This window comes from Octopus bimaculoides, chromosome 3 (genome assembly GCF_046866305.1).
Source record: "Octopus bimaculoides isolate indiv1 chromosome 3, ASM4686630v1, whole genome shotgun sequence".
Classification (NCBI taxonomy): domain Eukaryota; kingdom Metazoa; phylum Mollusca; class Cephalopoda; order Octopoda; family Octopodidae; genus Octopus; species Octopus bimaculoides.
The window spans coordinates 17,880,875-17,908,146 of record NC_142930.1 but is presented as its reverse complement, the minus strand read 5'-3'; the positions used below and the strand labels follow the sequence as shown (position 1 = coordinate 17,908,146).

The 27,272-nt window shown below is 38.7% G+C and overlaps 1 protein-coding gene and 1 pseudogene across 1 annotated transcript; one reads left to right on the top strand and one right to left on the bottom strand.

Annotated features, from left to right (window-relative positions):
- Positions 1-1,564: 1,564 nt before the first annotated feature.
- Positions 1,565-1,683, bottom strand: LOC149136463 (5S ribosomal RNA; annotated as a pseudogene).
- Positions 1,684-4,106: 2,423 nt separating this feature from the next.
- On the top strand, positions 4,107-21,233 carry LOC106873820 (alpha-galactosidase MYORG). Its single transcript, XM_014921332.3, has 3 exons — positions 4,107-4,589; positions 11,544-12,951; positions 18,614-21,233. Exons 1-3 carry the CDS (start codon positions 4,107-4,109, stop codon positions 18,874-18,876), a joined length of 2,154 nt encoding a protein of 717 aa, XP_014776818.2. The 3' UTR covers positions 18,877-21,233.
- The last annotated feature ends 6,039 nt before the right edge of the window (positions 21,234-27,272 follow it).

Below are 27,272 nucleotides of genomic sequence, written 5' to 3'. Positions count from 1 at the left end.
TGTTATTTAACTGTAAGTAAGCTCTGGGAATAGCATTCAAAACAATGACCATTTTAGTTTTTTAAAATAACGTGCATCGTCTGCATTAACTACGGGACATAATTCACATATTATATGTAAGAGTCATTGTTCTTTATAGAAGAATAATAATACGGACTAGCAGTAACTACGTATTACGGAAAATTTAGACATTACAAAATTAAAAAAAAAAGAAGTTAATGCATATATATTTTAAATGACTATAAGAACAAAAATAAGATTTCATCTTTAAGATATTTTTTTTTTTATGAAAAACCAAAGAGTGCAGCATGGTTTCGGCATAACTACAAATGTATACTCCACCCGACTTTGTTGTCTCATAACTTCCAGAATAATGGATACATTTTAACGAAATTTTCAATAAATACCGCTCAGATGGTGTGGATTCAAAGTATATAGGGATTTATGGGAAAGAATTTTTTTGACTGGATGGTGAGGGGAGTTTCGAAAAATTCACACGATCCGACTTTTTTCCCTCATAACTTTCAGGAAAATGGATATCTTTTGATGAAATTTTGTACAAATACCTTTCAAACAGCATAGATTACGATTATAATGAAATTTGTGGGGAAATTTTTTTCCGAGCGAGGGCGTGGAGAGGAGTTTCGGATCAGGAAGACCAAATAAGTTGGAACTACTTCGTTTTGATGGGGAGGTTTCCCATTTTTTTTATTTCACTACAGCCTTCGAAATGGGGGGGGGGGGGGGTATTTTTATGGAAAAGTTTTGAAAATGTTTACCCCTCCCTCCGTCCTCACCATTCCAATCCGGACCAATTTTGGCCAATTCTTTTTTAGCTTAAAAACCACGGGAGGAACCTTTTCGGTAAAAAAAAAGAAAATTGTAAATATTTTCAGAGGAAAAAGTGAGTGATTGATTTTTACTCCATGTTTTTTAGAATTTTTTTTTATATAGTTTCAGCTGAAGGATCTTTTTTAAAACGGGGGCCACATTTTTCATTAATGTTTTACGTAGTGTTTTTGGTACCGAAAGACTTTCAAACTTCGTATACTTATCTATTTTGTGTTATAGAACAGAAAAATATTTTTGTATTCGAATTTATTTCATGTAAAAAATTGTCTTATTTCGATAATTTCAACCAATCACTGACGTCCATTCAGCCGATATACATTAAGTGCCGACTACATAAACAAACGATTCTTCGTTTTATTTGCTTTTTTCATTTTAAATTTGCTTTAACCCTAACCCTAACCCTAGGGTTAGGGTTAGGGTTAGAGTTAATTGTTTCAGAATCGTTTGTTTATGTAGTCGGCGCTTAATGTATATCGGCTGAATGGACGTCAGTGATTGGTTGAAATTACAGAAATACGACAACTTTAACATGGAATAATTTATGGATTTCTTTTTTTTTTAAGAAGACTAAGAGAAAAAGATGTTTTATATGACACATTCTACCAGTGTTCCAAGTTTCAAAGTGTTTCGTTAATGAAAAATGTGGCCCCCGTTTTAAAAAAGATCCCAGCTGAAAGCTGCGGCCATGTTGATGCACCGCCGTTAAATTGGATGCTTATAGCACCTAGGTTTCCCAAGCGGTCACCCATCTAAGTACTAACTAGGCTCGATGTTGCTTAACTTCGGTGATCGGACGAGAACGAGTGCTTTCAGCGTGATATGGATGTTTTCTCAATATTTTCCTCCCATTGTTCACATTTTATGAAACAATATTGCCAAAGTAACGCACGCGTGGTCCATTGGTGGAATATAAGCAAAAGAAACAAAAAATTTAAAAAACCATGTAATTTATATTTTTATCCCCACCTCAATCAAACGAAGTCGTATGTGTGTGTATGTGTAAGAAAAAAAAAAAATTTTCTAACCGAAAAGTATACTATTAAAATGAATTATCTTTTACATACCTCTTTTTTAAAAAAAATCCCAATGGATAAACGCCTGCAATTACCTCAGGCTCTCCAATGTTTTAAACAATCGGGAGCAAGGAGTGAGGTTGCAAAAAAAAAAAAAAAAATCAATTTTTCAAATTAGTTTTTATAGCAGATAAATGTATTTATAGGAAGAAAAATATTGGAAAACATCAACACATTCGAGAGTGAGAAAGAAACGAGGAGAGTTGTCTTAGGATGTGCTAGAAACAACAGCCAAATCTCCCTTCAATCACTCACTTTTACCTCTGAAAATATAAACAATTTTTTTAATATTTTTTTTACCGAAAAAGTTCGTCTCATGGTTTTGAAGTGCTTAAAAAAAAAAAGGGCCAAAATCGGTCCAGAGTGGGACGATGAGTAGGGGTTGTACAAAAAACATAAAAAATTTTTTTTTTGTCATATAAAGATGCCACCCACCACCATAATTTCCAAAGCTGTGGTTAAAAAAATGTAAAAACAATCCCCGTCAAAACGCAGTAGTTCCGGGCCTATACTGGCCGAACCCTATCAAAGTTATTTGGTCTTCCTGATCCAATATTCCGTTTTTCCGAAACTCCTCTCCCCACCCCCTCGAAAAAAAATTTCCCTACAAATTTCTTTATAATCGTAATCTATGCCGTTTGAAAGGTATTTGTATAAAATTTCATTAAAAGATATCCATTTTCCTGAAAGTTATGAGGGGGAAAAAAGTCGGATCGTGTGAATTTTCCGAAACTCCTCTCCCTCGGAAAAATTCTTTCCCACAATCCCTGAATCCACAGCATCTAAGCGGTATTTACTGAAAATTTCGTTAAAATGTATCCATTTTTCTGGAAGTTATGAGGCAACAAAGTCGGGTGGGAGTACACATCTATAGTTATGTCCCAGTTTCATTCTTGTTCGTTCCGAGTAGAAATCTTTAATAAACGCCGATCCTTCATAATTAGTGTTGGTAAAATAATTAACAGTTATGTACTGAGGTTGATTTAAGACCCTTGCTAATGGAAAAAGGCGGTAGCGATGTGTAGGTAAAATGTTCGCTTCACAATGACGTGTTTTTTTTTTCAGATCCAGTCCCTTGCACGACACCTTGCACAGACGAAATTTGGTAGACGGAAATTGCGTGCTAACGTGATCCTGAACTTTTGGCGTAAAACTTCACCCGTCGTCCAGTTTAACATCATCTGGACTTTGCGTGATAAAAAAAGAAAGAAAAAGAAGTTATTTATTTTTAGAGTACAGTTAACTCTGTTTCAAATATTCGATCTGGGAATGACTTTTCTTCTTACCGATCTCGGTTGCTTGAAAAAAAAGGATCCTAGACACTGTCATTCCTCTCCTGGCCATGTCATGTAATAACAAATAAATAAAATAAAATATAGATATATAAATAAAATAAAATAAAGATATATAAAAATAAAATTATATATACATATAAATTAGCGGTTCGGCAAAAAGAGACTAATAGAATAAGTACCAGGCTTACAAAAGAATAAGTCCTGGGTCGATTTTCTCGACTAAAAGCGGTGCTCCAGCATGGCCACAGTCAAATGACTGAAACAAGTAAAAGCGTAAAGAGTAAAGAGTATATATATATATATATATATATATATATATATATATATATATATGTACGTATATGAAATTTACAGAAAAGCAACAAAAGAATCATTAATCAATAAATTTTTCAAGAAAACTTTATGTTACGAAGAATTATAAACTGCTCCAGTTCTGTAAAAGTGATCTGTCCCTCTTCGCTACCCATAGCCAAATCAAGAAGGCTTATGCTACTGACTTTTAACCTATGTTTCAGCAAGCATTATTTGAATTAGGTGAAGGACGAGACGAATCTACTTCAGGACAGGGTGGTATTGGAGTACACACAAAAATTTCTAAAGGTCATGGCACCTATTGCTGACTGATAAACTAATACCGAGATGCGTAGAATAATATTTAGCTGCGGAGTCTATCTTTCGTGAGTCTATGAAGAAAGGGAGATAATCCTTATCACAAAAGAAGAGGTAAATATTGTAAGGGATGTAACTAATATTGACACCGGTCAAGTTTCGCTGCATGTAAACTAGAAATCAACTGAAATATTATTTTAACAAAGAAGAAAATTTACTTCTCAAAATCTCCTCAGGAGAAAGAGTAAGAGGAGTGTATGGAAAGTAACCCCAAAGAATGGTTACCGTTAAAGAAAAACTATTTCAAAACAGTTGGAGGAAAATGGTTTCCTGGTTATGTAAAGTTCGCGTTTTAAAATTATTTCTATTTCTCGTTTTGGTTCTTGTGATTTTTGTCAACTTGGGTCAGTTTCTGAGGCGTTATATGCCTAAATCGGTAAACAACGTGATAAATAGCCCCCTTCTTAGGGAAGGCACTACCTATATCAATGTTGGTCATATGAGTGTGGACCTCTTAACATCCACGCTTACCTTTACTGATCCCCTCTGGGTTCCTGATCCGGTAGCCGCGGCGGCGGACGCAGCGGAGATGGCGGCCGAAGGAGAAGAAGACGAAATTGGCGATGGTAATTATTTAAAAGGAACCTTTCCGACTACTGTCAAAGACCACGCTCACCAAGTTAAGGAGTGCGATTCCTATGACCCCGGAGATAGCACAGCGTCATTTTGTCGACAATTTGGGACTCACGTTCAACTTCAAGTAATATATTCTTCTTCTTCTTCTTCTTCTTCTTCTTCTTCTCCTCATTGGATCAATCACATCTCAGTTAAAACTTTAGTGAAAATTACAGAAGACACCCTTTAAAATATATATTGTTGTGCTGAAGCTATGATCAAAGATATTTTAGCCATGACCATCTCGTTGTACATCTAGAACATTGAAATATATGTCTGTTAAAAAAACAAAACCAAAATAACCCTTCCTCAGTTTTTAGGCTTTTAGAGCCCCCATTATTGGTGGCAAGCAGCGAAGGCAGGAGACCCAGCTTGAATATTTACAACAGTGGACTCTGCTTGCTGTATTCGTGTGTCAAGTGATGGTGTTAAACTGTACACTGAATTAAGTCTACGTAGCAAAATTTGAGTGGGATCTTCCACCATAAAATGTTTAGCCACTAGATCAGCTCTGAGCAAGTAGATTTAATAATGAAAAGGGTTCCAGCTTAATTATATATATTATATATGATAGTGCATCTAAAACTACATTATTCAATGTATTTTTCATCCTTTAGCCAGAAATATGTAATTTAAGGGGGTTTTGTCTGCTATTTCTAGTAGGACCTATGACCATGTATAGGCTCATATATGCTGTTAAGTCGTTACTATTGAATAGCTATTATTAGCTTATTTTTTTCTTCTGAATTAAGTATGACTGTTATATTCTTGTAATTTGATTACTATATTTCTAAGTTATTAATATAAGTTAGGAAAATATCCTAAGATATTGAGTGTTCTGCATCCTAAATATAAATATAAAGGTAGAAGGGTCTCATGTTTGTAATATAGTGAACTGAAAAATACTGTGACTAGGTTATGTTTGGTGAGGTATTATGTAGGTATTGTATGAAATTATTTGAGTAAGATAATTGATCTTAAATTCTTGTTTAGTCTCTGAGACCAACCCTGATCAATCAAAACTGTAATCAGATGTGTTCCAACTCTGACTGTTCTTTTCTTTCAAGTATAATGTTTCTGTTACCACATCAACCTATGAATGCCTTTTTTTTTTTCCAGATAGTAAGATGTATGTGAGTGAAAGTTGGCTGCCAGTTCTTGTAGGTCAAGCAATTGCATAGATGATTCTTTCAATAACTTAGATTCTTGTGTATACCCGCTGTGAAAGATTTTAGCAACTAGATAATAGAAAAGTGTAAGATTTTTTGGATTTTGAATTCTTATCTTAGTTGATAGGCAGAGTGCAGCTGAGCCAAAGAAGTGGTTGGGTAACAAAACCATCAACTGATGTGGGTAACTGAGGCATCTGTACTAAAATGGACTCAACACAAGATGGCATATGCTGACAGTGTAAAGTACCTGTGGTAGAAGATCAAAGGAAGCCTAAATAGAGGTGGTGAGGTAGGATTTTAGGATACAGGACCTCATAGACCTGAAGGACTGACAGGAATGTGAAGAATGGTGATATGTTTTACTGCTGTTCTCTTCAGTTTATTCTTGTATAAAAGATATGAGGATTATGGTGTCAGCTGTCACTGAAAGGCATCCTGTGTAGTAGGTGGGATGTGATGTTGAGGCCTACTGCATTTGAGAGACATTTTTATAATTTCATTGAACCATCAAATTGTTATGGGTTTTGTATGTCACTGGTAATTTTAATTCAGTATTTCTTATTGACAAATTACTAATTATCCAGTGCCCAAATTACAATGTAGACTGAATAAGTCTGAGTAAGACTGTAATAAGTATTACAGCATAGCTCCAGTGGTGACATCATCATCATTGCTTAACGTCTGCCTTCCATGCTAGCATGGGTTGGACAATTTGACTGAGGACTGGCAGAGTTTCTACAGCTGGATGCCCTTCCTAATGCCAACCACTCTGAGAGTGTAGTGGGTGCTTTTATGTGCCACCGGCACGAGGGCCAGTCAGGTGGTACTGGCAACGGCCATGCTCAAAATGGTGTATTTTACGTGCCACCTGCACAGGAGCCAGTCCAGTGGCACTGGCAACGACCTCGCTTGAATGTTTTTTCACGTGCCACCGGTACAAGTGCCAGTAAGGCGAAGCTGGTAATGATCATGCTCAAATGGTGCTATTTAAGGGCCACTGGCACGGAAGCCAGACAGCTGCTCTGGCAATGATTACGCTCGGATGGTGCTCTTAGCACTCCACTGGCACAGGTGCCAGTCATTGAATTTGGTTCAATCACGATTTCACTTTTGCTTGCCCCAACAGGTCTTCACAAGCCAAGTTTAGTGTCCAATGAAGGAGAGGTTGGCATGGGTGCCAGTCGTCGAATTTGGATCGATTTCATTTGCCTCAAAAGGTCTTCGCAAACAGAGTTTAGTGTTCAATGAAGGAAAAGTACGCATAAGTGGGCTGGCTACACCCCTGGCAGAGGCCTCGGATTATGGTCTCACTTGGCTCACCAGGTCTTCTCACGCACTGCATATTTCCAAAGGTCTCAGTCACAAGTCATTGCCTTGGTGAGGCCTAATGTTCGAAGGTCGTGCTTCACCACCTCATCCCAGGTCTTCCTGGGTCTACCTCTTCCACAGGTTCCCTCAACCGCTAGGGTGTGGCACTTTTTCACACAGCTAGCCTCATCCATTCTTGCCACATGACCATACCAGTGCAATCGTCTCTCTTGCACACCACAACTGATGCTTCTTAGGTCTAACTTTTCTCTCAAGGTACTTACACTCTGTCGAGTATGCACACTGACATTACACATTCAGCGGAGCATACTAGCTTCATTCCTTTCTAGCCTATGCATGTCCTCAGCAGTCACAGCCCATGTTTCACTGCTATGTAGCATGGCTGATCACAGACATGCATCATACAGTATACCTTTCACTCTGAGAGAGAGGCCCTTTATTACCAGCAGAGGTAAGAGCTCTCTGAACTTTGCCCATGCTATTCTTATTCTAGCAGCTACAGTTTCAGCGCACCCTCCCCTGCTACTAACTTGGTCACCTAGATAACGGAAGCTATCAACTACTTCTAGTTTTTCTCCCTAGAATGTGGCAGAAGTTGTTTTCTGAACATTTTCAGTGTTAATTGCTCCTGAGCATCTGCCACATACAAAAACTTTCTTCCCAGTTAGCCTTCCTTTGATATTGCTGCACCTCTTATGTGTCCATAGCTTACACTGGGTACATCTTATAAAGTTTCTAACTACGCCTTTTCTACAGATCGAGCAAGGTCATCTGCCTGAAGTGGTTTGTGTTTTGTCTACCTTCCTACTTATTAGGACTTAGGTTTTAGCTAGGTTGACTCTAAGGCCCTTCGATGCTAGTCCTTGCTTCCACACCTGAAACTTCTCCTCTAGTTCTGATAGTGACTCAGCAATTAACGTAAGGTCATCAGCATAGAGTAGCTCCCAGGGGCATCCTGTCTTGAATTCCTGTGTTATTGCCTGGAGGACTATGATAAATAGGAGGGGGCTGAGGACGGAACCTTGGTGGACCCCTACCTCTACCCGGAATTCTTCACTGCACTCGTTGCCAACCCTCATCTTACTGACAGCGTCTCTGTACATGGCTCACACAGCTCTCACTAACCATTCTTCTATCCCTAGTTTCCTCATTGACCACCAGATAAGGGATCGGGGGACCCTGTCAAAGGCTTTCTCCATGTCAACGAAAGCCAGGTAGAGAGGTTTATCTATGGTTAGGTATTTCTCCTGCAGCTGTCTTACCAGAAATATAGCATCAGTGGTGCTTTTCCATGGCACAAACCCAAACTGCATCTCATCTAAACTGACTCGCTCCCTAATTAGTTGGGCTATGACCCTCTCCGTGACTTTCATTACCTGATCTAACAATTTGATACCTCTGTAATTATTTGTATCTAAAGTGTCACCTTTACCTTTGTAGCAGCTGATTATGGTGCTACTACACCAGTCATTGGGTATGACTCCTTCTTGTATCACCATCACCTGGTTAACTATACGGGTGCCTAGGCTATAACCGACACTGCCAGATATTTTGAGCATCTCTGCAGTGATTCCTGATGGGCCGGGGGCTTTCCCTGTCTTCATACTCTTAATTGCTTTATCTACCATGGTACTGTCATCTCAGATAGCTGGTCCCTCTGTTGGGTCGACATACGGCAGACTCTCTTTCTCCCATTCATTCTCTTTATTAAGCAATCTATCGTAGTGGCATCTCCAGACCTCTTTCTTTGCATCCTCATTTAATGCAAGCGTACCATCATCCATGCGAACACATTTCTCTCCTACAACATCACTATTCTCTCTCCTACACTGTCTTGCAACACGAAATACCTCAAGTCTTTGGTCCTCACAGCACTGAACATTGGCAAATGTTTTCTTATCTGCTTCCCCTCTGACTAAATAAACCTGTTGCCTAGCTTCCCTTCTGGCAGTCTGATACAATTCCCTGCTATCACCGTTCTTCCAGTCCTTCCAAGCCTGTTTCTTTTGTCTAATAACCCTGTCAACAACATTGTTCCACCACCACATTATTTTGGGTTGAGAGGGGACTTTGCACCATCCACAGATCTGGTCAGTGGCCCTCAGCAGGTTGTCCCGTAGAAACCTCCAGTTGTCTTCTACATCATGTGAAGCAACTTCCCCTTCTATTTCGTCAAAAGCTTCAAGTAATAAGTCTCTAAATCTCTGTCCATTCGCAGGATCTTTGAGCTTCCAGACCTTTCTCCTCCATGCTGGTTGTCTTCTGGGCAACCACTTAGCCCTGATCCTGAAGTCACTAACTACTAGTTTATGTTGTGGGGTACATTCTTCGCCTGGGAAGGTTTTGGCATTTATAAGCAGCCGCAGTGAATAAACCAATTGAAATATATAGTGTCTGTATGTTTTTACATTCATTCTTCCATACTGGCATGAGTTGGATAGCAATTTATTTGAGGCAGTATTTTATGATTGGATGTCCTTCCTGTTGCCAACTTGTTTTTCAAGTAAGGGATTTTTTTTTTATCTTTGACTGGTTTTTAACAGTGCCGAGCTACAGGATATTTTGTGAATATCACAACAGTTTTGTTTAGACTGTGCTATGCAAAGGCACCGAATGTCAACATACACAAATATATTGTGTGTGTGTGTGTGTGTGTGATCATCATCCTTTAAGGTCTGTTTTCCATGCTTCCATGAGTTGGACGGTTTGACCAGAGCTAGCAAACTGAAGAGCTGCACCAGGTTCCAGTCTGAGTTGTCTTGGTTTCTGCAGCTGAATGCTCTTCCTAACACCAGCCATTTTACAATGGGTGCTGAGTGCTTTTTACCTGACACTGGCATAATAAATATATAGGTGTGTGTGCGTGCTGATCTTCCATGCAGATTTTGTGTTCTAAGTCCATATATAAAACTATGACAGAAGAAAGTTGTCATGCAGTGATGCTTTGAGCAAATATCTACAAATATAGCCTGAAATGACATGCTTATAAAGCAAACTCCTTATTTACACTGCCATATCTTTTCCTAATGGAGATATCAATAATAAAAAAAAATATGTTAATTTTTAAAGATATGGTCTGAAAATGTATAATCTTAAAAGACAAATTCCAGAATTTTTGAGACTTTTTCAGGCGAGACATTAATTTCAAAGTAGGATCCTCTGACTTCAGTGTACTTGCAGCACACCAGCCTCTTTGTGAAGGCCCCATGGAAGTCCTCCAAAGTGAAGATGTTCAAGACCGTTGTCACAGTCTCCTCCATCTTCTCAGTATCTTCAAAACAACTACCCCTGAGGTTTTCCTTCAACTTGGGGGAACTACCAAAAGTTACATGGAACAAGGTCTGAGCTGTAGGGAGGGTGAAAGATAGTTTTGATGCCCATCTCTGCCAAATAGTTGGTTACTAGGATGGAATTATGGACTGATTGAATGTCCTGGTGCAGGAGCCACTGACCTGAGTGGAAGGACTCTGGCCTTTTGTGACAAAATCTCTTCCTGAACTCCCTCAAAACTCCAGAAAGTACTTTGATGACCCTCTGGCCAGAGGGAACCCAGTAGATGTAGATGATGTCCTTGTCAAAAATGGGGAACATCAGCTTCCCTGTGGACTGGCTATTTTGGGTCTGGGGAAGCCAGAATGCTTCCTTTGGGTACTCTGTCTCTTGGTCTTTGGATCATAATGGTAGATCCCGGTTTCATCACATGTCACCAAGAACTCAAGTACTCTTGGATTGGAGGTAGTGAGCGAGACCATCTCCCTGCTGTCACCAATGTGTCTTTCCTTCTGTTTGTCACTGAGCACCCTGGGAACTAACTTTGCACAGATTTTGCTTATGTTCAGATCTTCATGATTAATTCTGTGCACAAATGTCACACCAACACCAAACTCTATGCTTATTGTCTTTATAGACACTCACTGATCTTCATTCAGAAAGCTGAATTTTCTCAACCATTTCTGATATTCTGATGCCTCGCCCTCCTACACTGTTCATCATCTCTCACCTCCTCTCTACTGACCTTGAACCTCTTGTACCAGTGAAAAAACAAATGCTTGACTCATACAAGTTAATCTATAAGCAGTTGAAGCATTTCATAAATTTCTGTCACAATTTTTCAAAGTTTAACACAAAACTTTTTTGCTTAGCAAGCTTCCAAATTGTCTTCACGTCCTGGCTGCATTCTGCAAAACTAATCAGCTGCAAACAATAGTGTTTAGTAGAGTGTATCCAAAGTACTGTTACAACCATTTCCTTCAATTTGGAATAATAATAATAAAAAAAAAAAGAGTTGGCAGTTCAGCTTATTAGATGTTTAGTAATGATATACTAAAATTGCAGTAATCTACAACAGTTATAACTGCTTCTCCTAAAAATAGTCTCAAAACTTTTGTAAAGACCTCAAATATATTGTTTCTTCTTGATAAATTATACTTCTGTCAAATAAAACAATTATTGAACCTGAAGTGATAATATTTCTGTCAACTCTTGAATCTTTTGTTTCTTAAATTTCGTTTTCCCCTCTCTGTTTATTTTGTATTTAGGTGACTGAATCAAAGAAGGAAAACCAAGTCATCTGTTATCACATTATTTGGAAGTCTTTAAACATGGAGTTCATTCCACAAAGTTGTTTTTACATGGATAATGCTTATTGGTATGGAGGCCCGGAACTCATGCAAACTATGTATCCAATTGAGAAAGGAACCTTCTCATGGACATCATTTGTACCAGGTTTCAACCCTAGTGACAGCCAAAGTAACCAGTCCATGGGACCAGTTGTAGAACGCTACTGGATTAATTCTCAAGGAGCTGGTATTGCAGTTGATAACTCCATAGCTCTTCATACCAGTATGAATTACAAATTTGAGAATAAACTCTGTTTTAAGGCCATCTTTAGTGATCACAGTCTCCCTACTCTCAGCTATACAGTGTGCAAAGCCAGCAATGTACGAAATGTACACGACTACATGAGGAAAAGTATATTTGAAAATCCTACTGGATCTCCAGTTGATTTAATAGGCAAACCTCTTTGGACAACTGAAGAATATTTTGGGAGTTCAATAGACCAACAAAAATACTTATGGTATGCTGATAAAATTACTAAGACTGGTTTTTACAATTCACAAATTCAACTTGATACGTATTCTTCTGTGGTCGGTGATACTACAGTCTCTTCAATTAAGTTTCCAAACTCACATCAGATGTTTGGTCAAATGAAAGAGTCCAAACTTTATGTACGTCTCAAAGTGTGTATGTGTGCTAGTCCTGATGTATCTTATTTTGCTGAGGGAAAAGAGAAAGGATTCTGGCTAATAGACAAGAAAAGCAAGGCGATAGCAACGAGTTCATCAAAAGATGGAATGGTAGCATTGGTAGATTTCACAAATCCTGATGCTGTGAAGTGGTACCAAGACAAAATATCTCTCTTTGGAAAAGATTATGGTATACAGGCTTTTACATTTGATTTTAATGAGATTCACACTTTGCCATTTACGTTCTCATTCAAAAGTATTTTTAAAACTCCTGCTGATTACTTGACAAAAAGCTCTGAAGTTGTTTCTTTCATTGATCAAAATGCTATAATCAAATTTGGCTTCCAGTCTCAACATTTTCCAATATTCATTGAAGCAGTTCCCAAAAACATGTCATGGGATTATAACAGTGGCTTAAAAAATGTCATTCCAAACATGCTAACTTTAGGAATTCTTGGTTTTCCATTCATTGTACCAAGTGCTATTGGGGGTACAAACTATACTGGGGCACCACCTGCAAGCAAAGAACTGTTTATTCGTTGGGCACAGATGGTCAGTTATTTTCCTATCATGCACTTCTCTATCCCACCATGGCACTATGATGAAGAAACTGTGCATATTGCACAAAACCTAGTCAAGCACCATCAACAGAAAATTGCCCCTTTAATAAAGCATCTAATGAAAGAAGCAGAAGTTACAGGTAATATAGTTTCTTCAAATGTTTTCTGAAATCTTCATCTGAAATATAAATATATATGTGTGTGTGTGTGTATATGTGTGTGTATGTGTATATAATATATATGTATATGTGTGGATGTGTATATATATAATATATATATATATATATATAGATATATATATATATATATATATATATATATATATATATATATATATTGGATAATCCCATTAATAATGTGTTTTTTTTTATACTTTTTTTAATTTTCAAAATTAAGAAAAACAAAGTTCCTTTTTAATCTAAAATATACTCTCCTTCATTTTCTACAATGCTCTTCCATCTATCTGGTAGACTTGCAAGGACCCTCATCCAAAATTCACTTTGCCAAAATGAAAAATACTCTTGCTGTACAGTTCTGACCTTGTCTACAGAATTCATATTTTTTCCGTCCAAATGATTTTGAAGACTGCAGAATAAATGATAATCAGATGGGGCAATATCTATTGAATGTGGTGGATGGGGCATCGTTTCCCATTCAAACTGCTCCAGCCTTTGGAATGTCATCCTCACTGTATGTGGCTGAGCATTATCCTGATGGAAGAACACCTTCTGTCTTGAAACAAAAAACGGTCATTTTTCTTCTAGCACTGACTTAATCCTCTCAAACTGCTGAAGGTAAAAATAATACCAGTAATAACTGGAGTATTGGACATGATAAAAAAACATATGAGCAAAAACATAGAAGCTATACCTGGACCCTCATCACTACATCATCGTTTAATGTCCGCTTTCCATGCTAGCATGGGTTGGACGATTTGACTGAGGACTGGCAAGCCAGAAGGCTGCACCAGGCGCCAGTCTGATCTGGCAGAGTTTCTACAGCTGGATGCCCTTCCTAATGCCAACCACTCCAAGAGTGTAGTGGATGCTTTTACATGCCACCGGCATGAGGGCCAGTCACACGGTACTGGCAACGGCCATGCTCAAAAAGGCATTTTTTACGTGCCACCTGTGCGGTAGCCAGTCCAGCGGCACTGGCAACGACCTCGCTCAAATGATTTTCTAACATGCCACCAGCACAAGTGCTAGAAGGCGACGCTGGTAACGATTACGCTCAAATGGTGCTATTTATGGGCCACTAGCCCGGAAGCCAGACAGCTGCTCTGGCAACGAACATGCTTGGGCAGTGCTGTTAGTGCTCCACTGGTGCAGGTGCCAGTGATTGAGTATGGTTCAATTACGATTTTGATTTCACTTGCCCCAACAGGTCTTCGCAAGCAGAGTTTAGATCCAGAAAATGTCCCTGTTAGGAACAGCCCACATCCTACGCAAGACACTATCAATTCAATAATACAACCTAAACAAAACAACCCACAAACACAAGACACACTCTATACAGCAATTACCCAGTGAAATAAACTTCCACCAGCAAGCTAGATAACCAGTGCATTACACACTCGACACACAATACAAGCAGTAATACAACAAAAGACTGCACCACACCCCAAGAGAAAGGAAAACAGCAGAAAGACTAACAGTAAATACCAGGAAGAGTTTTGTGCACTCCCAACAACAGCAAAGAACACACAATGCTGCACACATCCCAGAAGCGTAGAGGTTTAGCAGGTGGTGCAGTCGAAATTTGTCTTAAACTATCGAACAATTATATAATAATAATGTTGAAAGTTTGAGTGGTGGGGAAAGTTGATTACATCAACCCCAGTGCTCAGCTGGTACTTACTTCGTCAACCTTGGAAGGATGAAAGACAAAGTCAACCATGGCCGAATTTGAACCCAAATGTAATGATGGATGAAATGCTATTGGAGGAATTATTAGATCTTCAGATAAATGCCTTGGTATTGACAAATCCTATCCAATCAAACTTGCTAGCCTTGTGCCTAAATCAGAAACCACTCTTCGTTGTATTCTTCTTATTAAGATGACAAACTGGCAGAATCAGACAAAATGCTTAGCAGCAGTTTTTCTGGCTCTTTATATTCTAAGGTGAAATTCCACTGAGGTTGACTTTGCCTTTCATCCTTTCAGGATCAGTAAAATGAGTACCTGGGGTTGATGTAATCAACTTAACCCAGAGTCACTAAAATAAGTATCAGTGGAGCAGTGGTGTCAATGCAATCAATCAATCAGCCTCTGCTCCCCAAATTTCAGGCCTTGTGCCTATGGTAGTAAAGATTGTTATTATTATTATTATCAAAGGTGGTAAGCTGGCAGAATCATTAGTGTGTCAGGCGAACTGGCAGAAACGTTAGCACGCCGGGCGAAATGCTTAGTGGTATTTCGTCTGCCATTATGTTCTGAGTTCAAATTCTCCAGAGGTTGACTTTGCCTTTCATCCTTTCGGGGGTCGATAAAATTAAGTACCAGTTACGCACTGGGGTTGATGTAATTGACTTAATTCCTTTGTCTGTCCTTGTTCCTTAATTCCTTTGTCTGTCCCCTCTATGTTTAGCCCCTTGTGGGCAATAAAGAAATAAGAATCATTAGTGTGTCAGATAACATGCTTAGTGGTATTTCTTTTGGTTCTTTTCGTTCTGAGCTCAAATGCTGCTGAGGTTGACTTTTCATCCTTTCAGGGTTGATAAAATAAATACTAGTCAACTAGTGTGGTCAGTCTAATCATCTTGCCCTTCCTCTCAAAACTACTGGCCTTGTGCTGAAATTAGAACAAATTATTATTATTGTCAACTTCGCCTTTCATCCTTTCAGAGTCGATAAAATAAGCACCAGTTGAACACTGGGGTCGATGTAATCGACTAGTCCCCTTCTCCCAAATTTCAGGCCTTGTGGCAAAATTCGAAACCATTATCATTATTATTATTGTTCAGTAGTTTTATTTTTATAACGTGCTTTTACTTCACTACTGAGTGCAGCTCTGTGCGCCTTGGGTATGTGCTGTGGTTTGCTGTGGTGCTCTTATGTTTACTGTATTGAAAGTGTTTTGCGTAGAATGTGTGCAGTGCCCAGTAGTGCAATTTTCTGTATGTTATATATATTTGTAAGTCCTGGTGTTTTTGTTATGTATTTGTCTGAATATTTTTTTATTATACCTAAGGCACCTACTATGATAGGAATTGTTATTATTATTATTATTATTATTATTATTATTATTATTATTATTATTATTATTCCGGTGAGGTCAACCTTTGTTGATGAAATAAAGTACCAGTCAAGTACTGGGGTTGATGGTATTAGCTAATTCCTTCTCAAAATTGCTGGGTTTATGTCTAAATAATAAAACCTATCCTATTATCATGATCATTTAAGATGGCCAACTGGCAGAATTATTGGTGAGTTGGACAAAATGCTTTGTGGCATTTCTTCTGTTTCTCTCTACATTCTGAGTTCAGGTTCCACTGAAGTTGACTTATCATCCTTTCTGGGTTGGTAAAATAAGCACTAGTTGAGTACTCAGGTTAATGTACTCAACTTCCCCACCCCTCAAAATTGTTGGCCTTGCATGGCGATTTGGCAGAATTGTTGGCGTGCCAGACGAAATGCTTAGCAGTGTTTTGCCCATCGCTATGTTCTGAGTTCAAATTCCGCCATGGTCGACTTCACCTTTCATCCTTTTAGGGTCGATAAAATAAGCACCAGTTGAACACTGGGGTCGATGTAATCGACTAGTACACTTCCCTCAAATTTCAGGCCTTGTGGCAAAATTCGAAACCATTATTATTATTATTATTTTATGTTTGACTTTTGTTTTGCATTTGTACAAGTTGGATCCAAGTCTCACCCAGAGACCTCAAGAGACAACAAGTTAGAAGTTCATGTAGGTGTTATGCCTAGGGTACCATATATTTGGATTTGTACAGTTTTGTTCAAGTGAATGTTTAAGAAACCATAAGAAAATTATGTTTGCTTTAAAATTTGAGATCACATAGACAGTATTTTACGTAGGATATGGGCAGTTCCCATGAGCACTATCTTTTGGACTTCAGCCATTTTGGGGTTTCCTGGTATCTGAGCTAGGTAGTAATCAGCCCGTTTCGCTGTCATTCCCAGGGCACCTATGACAATAGGTATTGTTTTCGTCTTCAGATTCCACATTTTGCTAATTTCTATTTCAAGATCTTTATATTTGCTCAGTTTTTGGTAGGTCTTGACAGATACGTTTATATCAATTGGGACAGTCATATCAATGAGGAGGCATGATTTTTGTCTGAAGTCTTTCAGTATGATGTCTGGCCTATTTGCGTCTATCTTTCTGTCAGTTTGAATGGTGAAGTTCCAGAGGAGTGCAATGTGATCATTTTCAAGTACTGGGGGTGGTTTGTGTTCCCACCAGTTTTTATCATGGGGCAAGTCCAGGTTTTTGCATATTACCCAGTGAATATATTGTGCAGCTCTATCATGCCTGTTGAGATACTCTGTAGGCGCAAGCAGACTGCACATGGAGACAACATGATCGATGGTCTCATTTTGTTGTTGGCATATACGACATAATGGGGAGCTGCCGTTCTTTAATATGTTGGCCTGGTAGTTCTTTGTAGGTAGGCATTGATCTTGGGCTGCTATGATAAACCCCTCTGTTTCTGATTTCAATCCAGAGGCCATTAACCATTGGTGGGTAAGGGCTTTGTCAATATCTGCATTATTCGCTCTCTTTGGGTATTTGCCATTGAGAGGTTTTCCATGCCATTTTTCAGTCATAATAGCTAAGGCAGCAATTTTAGCACGGGTTTTCAAGCGCTTAGCTTTTTCTGTAGGTGTTTCTAGTTCGTCTAATTCTTGAATTTGTTGCAATTGGAATTCACTTAGATATTCCTTTGCCTGTTTTGTTACTGAGTAAGATGCTTTCTTGCTTTCATATTTTAAGACAAGTTTTAGCATCCAGTCCTCAGAGTTTTTCATATAGGTGTCTAGGCCAATTGTGGCTACCTTCATTGATAATGCCAGCTGTAGTAGTCCTCGACCTCCCTCTTTTCTTGGCAGATAAAGACGTTCTATATCTGCCTTAGGGTGGTGCATTCTATGCATTGTCAACAGTTTTCGTATTTTTCTGTCAACATTACATATTTCAGTAATTGACCAGTTAACGATGTTGAAACTGTAAGTCACGACTGGTATGGCTAGAGCATTGATCGCTTCGATCCTGTTTCTCGCGTTCAGCTCTGTCTTCAGTATTGCTCTCACCCTGCGATAACATTCTCTTCTGATCCTTTCCCTCATCACTGAGTGCTTGATATTGTCCCCTTCAATTACCCCTAGGTATTTGTAGCTCTCCGCTGGTTATTATTATTATTATTATTCCGGTGATGTCAACTTTGCCTTTCATCCTTTTGGGGGGTCGATAAAATTAAGTACCAGTGAAATATTGGGGTCGATGTAATCGACTTGTCCCCTTCCCACAAATTTCAGGCCTTGTGGCAAAATTCGAAACCATTATTATTATTATTAATATTATTATTATTATTATTATTCCGGTGAGGTCAACTTTGTCTTTCATCCTTTTGGGGGATCGATAAAATTAAGTACCAGTGAAATATTGGGGTTGATGTAATCAACTAGTCCCCGTCCCACAAATTTCAGGCCTTGTGTCTCCAGCAGAAAAAAATATTATTATTATTATTATTATTATTGTTATTATTATTATTGTTATTATTATTATTATTATTATTATTATTATTATTATTATTGTCTACTTGTTTCTCTTCTCAGGTGCTCCGATAATACGACCTGTTTGGTGGATAGCACCCGAAGACCCTGTTGCACTGAAAATCGACTGTGAATTTCTTGTAGGGAACAATCTGTTGGTGGCACCGGTACTCGATTCTGGCAGTACATCCAGAGATATCTACCTCCCTCATGGCAGCTGGAAGGACAATCTCAACAACAGGAAAATTAAAGGCGCTAAACTGTATAAAGATTTCAAAGTTGAACTTCATCAAATTGCTACATTTTCAAAAATGAAGAGTTTCTAGTTTTTTAAAATTTCTTTATTATAAGTTTTGGTTTTTCTCTATTATACCTTAGCTTCCTCTTTTCTCTTCATTTTCTTCCACTTTTTTTTCTTTCTTGTTTTCTGCTTCTTCCATTTTCTTCCTTGTGTCATTTCTTTCTCTCTTTCTTTTTCCTGTCTTCCTTCTTCCACCCTCTTCATTATTTTTTTGTTCATTTTGTTATATATATATTTTCTTCATGCGATATGTGATTTTATATATATTATATATATATATATATATATATATATATATATATATATATATATATGTGTGTGTGTGTATATATATGTATATACACATACATATATACATACATACATACAAGCACACAAACATAACCTATTGGATTAAAAACTTTTTTTTCTTTTAATGTTTGGACGGTTCTGTGCGTGAGAGTAAGAGTTGAGGCAAATGGAATCCGTGGGTAGTAGTTTGGTGGGTGTAATTTCAACTAATTCTACTAATGTGCCAATGAGATTATTAAAGGACTTGAGTGCTGTAACATTCCATATACTTCTCTGCTTGATGAATTCAGTACATTCCATAATCCTTACAATCATGTACACACACACACATGCACACACACACACATGCACACATGCACACACACATACATGCACACATGCACACACACACACATGCACACACACACACGCATGCACACACACACACGCACACACACATGCACCTAATCAAAGCTTCTGTCTCATTGACATAATTCTTATTCATTTGGTGTACCCATCATCATCATCATCATCATTGTCATTGCTGTCATCAGTATTATCATCATCATCACCATCATCATCATTCGATGAGTAACAAGCAGTAAAAGAAAGAGGGGGCTTCCGCCTAATTAACATGCTGTATTTTTTGGAATACAAAGTGAATTTTTTAGATTAAAATTTACTATAAAAAAAAAAAAAAAAGAAAAGATAGTTTGACTTCTGTGCCAAGATGACTTCAGAGGACCAAAAATTCCATGTGAAATGCGTCAAAATTTGGCAAGATAGTGGCAATGTTTGAATCTTTACACTACATGTTTATTCTGCATGTTATGTTGACTTGTATTCTGGAAAATACAGTAGCCATTATTAAACTTTTCTTTTACCTGGAGTAAACTTCAGCTGCTGTAACACCTACATCATCATCGTCATCAACACCATTGTAACCATAACTGTTGTTGTTGTTTATGTTGTCGTCATTACTTCCCGAGTAAAGGCTGGTGGAATTGGCTGAGATAGTTAAATTGCTTGAATAAATTTTGTCCTTTTCAGTCATGAGTTCTAAATCAGCTGGGTTTGCTTTTGCCCTGGGGTATGGGTGGCAGGTTATAAAAAAAATATATACAATGTAGTCAATGGAGTCTGATAAATCTCAAATTCTCTGAAGAGAGAGAGAGAAAAAAAAACATTGAATAAACCAAAAGAATCCAAAAGGGTATACACGTGCACACACACACACACACACACACACACACACACACACACACACACACACACACACATACACATATACAAACATGCACATGTGCACACATGCACATGTGCACACATGCACAGTGCGCACGTGCATATACACAAACATGCACATATACACAAACATGCACATACACACATGGATGCACATACACAAACATGCACACTCGCATCTGCACAAAAACACACACACACACACACACACACACTTTCTCTCTCTCAAGATATACTGCTGCTTTTTTTCTCTTTCTATATATATATATATTTGTGTGTGTGTGAGTGGGTGTGTGTACCTTTGGTAAAGACATTTAACAAACTCTCTGAATAGGTTGTTGCTCTTGATTTTTTACCTCCAAGTCAGCCTTGGTTGAGTTGAACTTTCATAGTGAAAGACATTCCAGCTGTGGCGATCCTGTCTGAAACAACATTGTCTAATGTGTACTTCCATCATTTTTTTTACGACAGTATGATGTGAATCGGAGGAGGGGGAGATATATGAGATATGTTTGCTGGTCGAACCATTCTGCATAGGTTCACGGATTGACTGCCAAGGGGATTCGGGCAGAAATATTTCATTAACTTGTAACACTAAACACCATATTATTGTCAGTGGGTGTAGAAAAACACCAAAGACATAATTCCGGTGTATGCTGTTCTTGGAATAATAATAACGAGAGGGAGAAGTCACTAGTGTTGACCGATTCCCCTGTGGAGTTACAGGTCATTTTTGTTGATCCAATGTAAATTTACATTGAATAAGCTTTAACAAAAAAAAAAAAAAAAACTTTTTGTGATTATTATTTATTATTCGTTTGTATTATTTTTGTATTACTTTCAATAAAAAGATAATGATAAAAATTACATTTCAAAGAAGTCTTGTTATTATGATGTCTGAGAAATCTATGGTTGAAGTTCTGTTGCTTGAAAGCTTTGTGTATCTAATGGAAACCGTGTGTAGGAAAGAGGTGCATAAATGCGGACAAAGTTGTGATGTTCATTCTTTTATTCTTTTACTTGTTTCATCCATTTGAAGGAACATTGCCTTTAAGGGTATTTTAGTTGGAGAAATTGAACTACTTATTCTATCAGTCTCTTTTGCTGAACTGCTAAGGTATGGGGATGTAAACATACCAACATCAGATGTCAAGCAATGGTGGAGGACAAACACTGACACAAAGACACACAAACATAAATGTATACATACATACATACATACATATACGATGAGCTTCTTTGAATTTTTGTCTACCAAATCCACTCACAAAGCTTTGGTCGGCCCAAGGTGCCATGCAGTGGGACTGAACCTGGAACCATGTGGTTGGGAAGCAAGCTTCTTATTTCTTTATTGCCCACAAGGGGCTAAACATAGAGGAGACAAACAAGGACAGACAAAGGGGTTAAGTCGATTACATCGACCCCAGTGCGTAACTGGTACTTAATTTATCGACCCCGAAAGGATGAAAGGCAAAGTCGACCTCGGCGGAATTTGAACTCAGAACGTAACGGTAGACGAAATACCGCTAAGCATTTCGCCCTGCGTGCTACACAGCTGTACCTGTGTATGATTTTGTTTTCACCCCTTTAGCATTTAAGCCAGCCATGTCTGCCTCATGTTAAAACTGAGCAGATCCAACATCTCACCCCTACCCTACAATGTCATTCTTAAATTATACAAGCACATCACTGACATCTTGAAGCTACAGTATAATGTGTGATTAATTCAAAACAATGGGAATAGATAAGTAGTACATTTGACAAAGAAATCTGAATGCTAAAGGTTAAGGAACAGAGATCATGTCAATACTAACAATCCCAAAATGTGTGAAGAATTCTGAGTAGCCAAATGAAATGTCTCAGGCCATTAATATATGCATAGGGTCATTGGGTCATCATTTGATATTACAACATGGAACATCTTGTATTATATGCACTAAATTTCTTTCACATATCAGTCATTACAGCAGCCACTCACTGTCAAAGGAAATAAAGAAACATGATAGTAGAGAATATATATATGTGTATATATGTCTTTTAGTCTTTTACTTGTTTCAGTCATTTGACTGCAGACATGCTGGAGCACCGCCTTTAGTTGAGCAAATCGACTCCAGGATTTATTCTTTGTAAGCATAGTACTTATTCTATCAGTCTCTTTTGCCGAACTGCTAAGCTACGGGGATGTAAACACACCACCATGTTGCGGGGACAAACACAGACACACAAACATATACACACACATACATATGTATATAGACACAAATAATTACAGAGGCATCAAGCTGTTAGATCAGGTTATGGAAGTTACAGAGAGGGTCATAGCCCAACTAATTAGGGAGCGAATCAATTTAGATGAGATGCAGTTTGGGTTCGTGCCAGGTAAAAGCACTACTGATGCCTTATTTCTAGTGAGACAGTTGCAGGAGAAATACCTAGCTAAGGATAAACCTCTGTACCTGGCTTTCGTTGACATGGAGAAAGCCTTTGACAGGGTCCCCCGATCCCTTATCTGGTGGTCAATGAGGAAACTTGGGATAGAAGAATGGTTAGTGAGAGCTGTGCGAGCCATGTACAGAGATGCTGCCAGTAAGGTGAGGGTTGGAAATGAGTACAGCAATGAATTCCGGGTAGAGGTAGGGGTCCACCAAGGTTCCGTCCTCAGCCCCCTATTATTTACCATAGTCCTCCAGGCAATCACAGAGGAGTTCAAGACAGGTTGCCCCTGGGAGCTCCTCTATGCTGATGACCTTGCCCTAATTGCGGAGTCACTATCAGAACTAGAGGAGAAGTTTCAGGTGTGGAAACAAGGTCTAGAATTGAAGGGCCTTAGAGTCAACCTAGCTAAAACCAAAATCCTAATAAGTAGGAAGGTAGATAAAACACAAACCCCTTCAGGTAGATGGCCCTGCTCAGTATGTAGAAAAGGAGTAGGTAGTAACTCTATAAGATGTACCCGGTGCAAGCTATGGACACATAAGAGGTGCAGCAACATCAAAGGCAGGTTAACTAGCAAGTTAGTTTTTGTTTGTGGCAGATGTTCAGGTGCAATAAAGACTGCAAACAAACAGGAAACAACTTCTATCTCATTCCAGGGTGAAAAACTAGAGGTAGTCGATAGCTTCCGCTATCTGGGCGACCAAGTTAGTAGTGGGGGTGGGTGCGCTGAAAGTGTAGCTGCTAGAATAAGAATAGCCTGGGCAAAGTTTAGAGAGCTCTTACCCCTGCTGGCGACAAAGGGACTCTCACTCAGAGTAAAAGGCAGACTGTATGACGCATGCGTACGAACAACCATGCTACATGGCAGTGAAACATGGGCTGTAACTGCTGAGGACATACGTAAGCTCGCAAGGAATGAAGCCAGTATGCTCCGTTGGATGTGTAATGTCAATGTGAATACCCGTCAGAGTGTAAGTATCTTGAGAGAAAAGCTGAACATTAGAAGCATCAGTTGTGGCGTGCAAGAGAGACGATTGCGCTGGTATGGACATGTGGTGAGAATGGAGGAGGATAGCTGCGTGAAAAAGTGCCACACCCTAACAGTTGAGGGAACCCGTGGAAGAGGTAGGCCCAGGAAGACCTGGGCTGAGGTGGTGAGGCAAGACCTTCGTACATTGGGCCTCACCGAGGCGATGACTACGGACCGAGACCTTTGGAAATGGGCTGTGCGTGAGAAGACCCGGCAAGCCAAGTAAGATCGTTGCCAGTGCCCCTGGACTGGTTCTTGTGCGGGTGGCACATGAGATGCACCATTTTGAGCGTGGCCGTTGCCAGTACCGCCTGACTGGCTCCTGTAGGATTTTCGAGCGAGATCGTTGCCAGTGCCCCTGGACTGGCTTGTGCGGGTGGCACATAAAAGACACCATTTCGAGCGTGGCCGTTTTCGTGCGGGTGACACGTAAAAGCACCCACTACACTCTCTGAGTGGTTGGCGTTAGGAAGGGCATCCAGCTGTAGAAACTCTGCCAAATCAGACTGGAGCCTGGTGTTGCCATCCGGTTTCACCAGTCCTCAGTCAAATCGTCCAACCCATGCTAGCATGGAAAGCGGACGTTAAACGATGATGATGATACATATATACGACGGGCTTCTTTCAGTTTCCAACTACCAAATCCACTCACAAGGCTTTGGTCGGCCTAAGGCTATAGTAGAAGACACTTTACCAAGGAGCCACACAGTGGGAATGAACCTGGAACCATGTGGTTGGTAAGCAAGCTACTTACCACACAGCCACTCCAATATAAATATAAATAATGGAAAACAAAGCAATAGATTAAACAATTATAATTCAATTATATTTAAATTGAATTATAATTGTTCAATTTACTGTTTTGCTTTCCATTTCTTATTTATATTTACATATTAATAAACTGGATGTTTATTTTTCATTTACCTATTGGAATAACATTGTTATTGATATAGGTACCTTTCAATCATTAAGCAATAAACAGTGCTTGCGAAGACCTGTTGAGTCAAGTGAAGACATTGTCGTGGTCGATGCCAGTACGTCCTGACTGGTCCCATGCTGGTGACATGCAAAAATCACCATTAGAGTGTGATCATTGCCAGTGTTGCCTGACTGGCTGGTAAAACGTAAAAAGCATCATTTGAGTGTAGTCAATGCCAGTGACACCGGCACGACGTAAAAAGCACCATTCGAGCGTGGTCGCTGCTAATGTCACCTGAGTGGCCCCCGAGATAGTGGCACAAAAAGAGCACCGTTCAAGTGCAGTCAATGCCAGTACTGCCTGACTGGCACGTAAAAAGAACCCACTACACACTTGGAGTGGTTGGCGTTAGGAAGGGCATCCAGCTGTAGAAACTTTGCTAGATCAGATTGGAGCCTGGTGCAGCTTTCTGGCTTACCAGCCCTCAGTCAAACCGTCCAACCCGTGCCAGCATGGAAAGCGGACGTTAAACGACCACGATGTCGATAGGTAATATAAACCAGTAAATTCTTCGGATATTTAATATCTCTTAGGTGAATTTTACACCTAGCTAAATTGTTATATAGGGATCATATATATATATATATATATATATATATATATATATGTTTTTTCGTGTTTTGTTCGAAAGGTAACCACTCCTGAAGAAGTGCCAAACGTCTAAATCCAATGGACCAGTCACTGGATAAGTTTGGCATAGAAATGTTAACATAGAGTGGTGAATAAATCGATATATCGAATTTGAAGTCTCTGTCTCTTTTGAATATGAAAATTTAAAAGTTTAAAAATCTTATGATATATATATATATATATGTATATATGCACACACACACACACACACACACACACACACACACACACACACACACACACACACGCACACACACACACACACACATATATATGAGTTCCCTCTTTGTTTTCCATATGTATATATATATATATGGAAAACAAAGAAGGAACTTATTAAAATTCGAAGTAGAAGAAACGAAACTTTAAATAAAGGGAAATAACTTGTATTGGAGCAGGGAAGATTCATCACTCGAAGGGAGAGAACCTCTTACAATATAGTTTAACCCCGACAAGCGAGAATTGGGAAGCTGACAGATCTGTGCTGAAAGTAACTGACTCGCCTATTCAGTAAATCCTGCATCTTACTAATTTATCGAATGTTCTTACAAATTAATTTGTTATTTAGAGCTTGCATAGGTTTTTTTATTTATAGATTTCTAGCCCTGGTATGTCTAACACAAGAACGATGGACATCACACACACACGTTCGTACGTACGTATGTATGTATGTATGTACGTATGTATGTATGTATGTATGTATGTATGTATGTATGTATGTTTGTATGTATGTATGTATCTTGCTACTCTGAGTTTCACTCTCGCTCTCTCTCTCCTACCCATTCTCTCACACATGTGCAATGTGCCTTTTATTCAAGGAAATGTTGGGCATGTATAATAAAGTCACAAAATATCGTCAGTTATTCAGAATCATATGAATACTGCTAACTTCACTTTTACTGTTTGTGATAGATTACAAATAATAAATATTTAAATGAACTTAACAACGTTTGTTTGTTATTGAATGGCTAACATGTGTCTATCACTGCAATCATTTTAGGTTCGAGAAGTACGCCGTAAAATGTAAGGGAAATAACTTAGAAAACTGTTTCAGGAGTTATCGTTCTTGAAACCTGTTCCATATCGGCAATCGATGCTATGCATTGATTTCAAACAATATTCAGTAAACCCTCGATTATCGCGGGTTTTACGTTCCAAATTCTCCCGCGAAGTAGAAACAATACAAGTGCAAAATAACACCACACACTTGCTTCCAAGTTTCGTTTTCCATACAGTACGTGCGATTCTTTGTTCACTCATCTACGGTATACTACGTATTTTCTTTTAATATATTTTAATTAATGTGTAATACAGTGCAGTACTGTACTCTATTTTTATTTATCAATTCATTAATTTTTATGCGTGAAAACTTTTATTTTACCACAAAAATAATTAAAACGTAAAAAAAGATATAAATACCTATCGGCCGCAGAAACCCGCGATATAGTGAGGAGACCGCGATATAAATTTACATATATTAAGCAGAAAAATCCGCGATGTACTGAGTGCCCGATAGGTGAACCGCAACAGGGCGAGGGATTACTTGTATTGATTTCAAATTTCGGCCCAAGAACAGCAATTTCAGGGGAGGTGGGGGTAAACATATTAATATTTGGTTCATGTATGTAATCGACTATTCACCCAGCCATTTACTCGTTCGTCCGTCCTTCCGTCCCTGATTTATTGGATAGTCAGCGCCCATGGCTCTTGATATTTTTTACGGGACCTGCGTTACTGGTGAGAGGAAGGGAGAGGAATAATTCTCAAACCAGAGAAATAACCCGAGTGCTTGCAACAGGGTGGATTCAGCAAAGGCTCTCAAGAAATGATG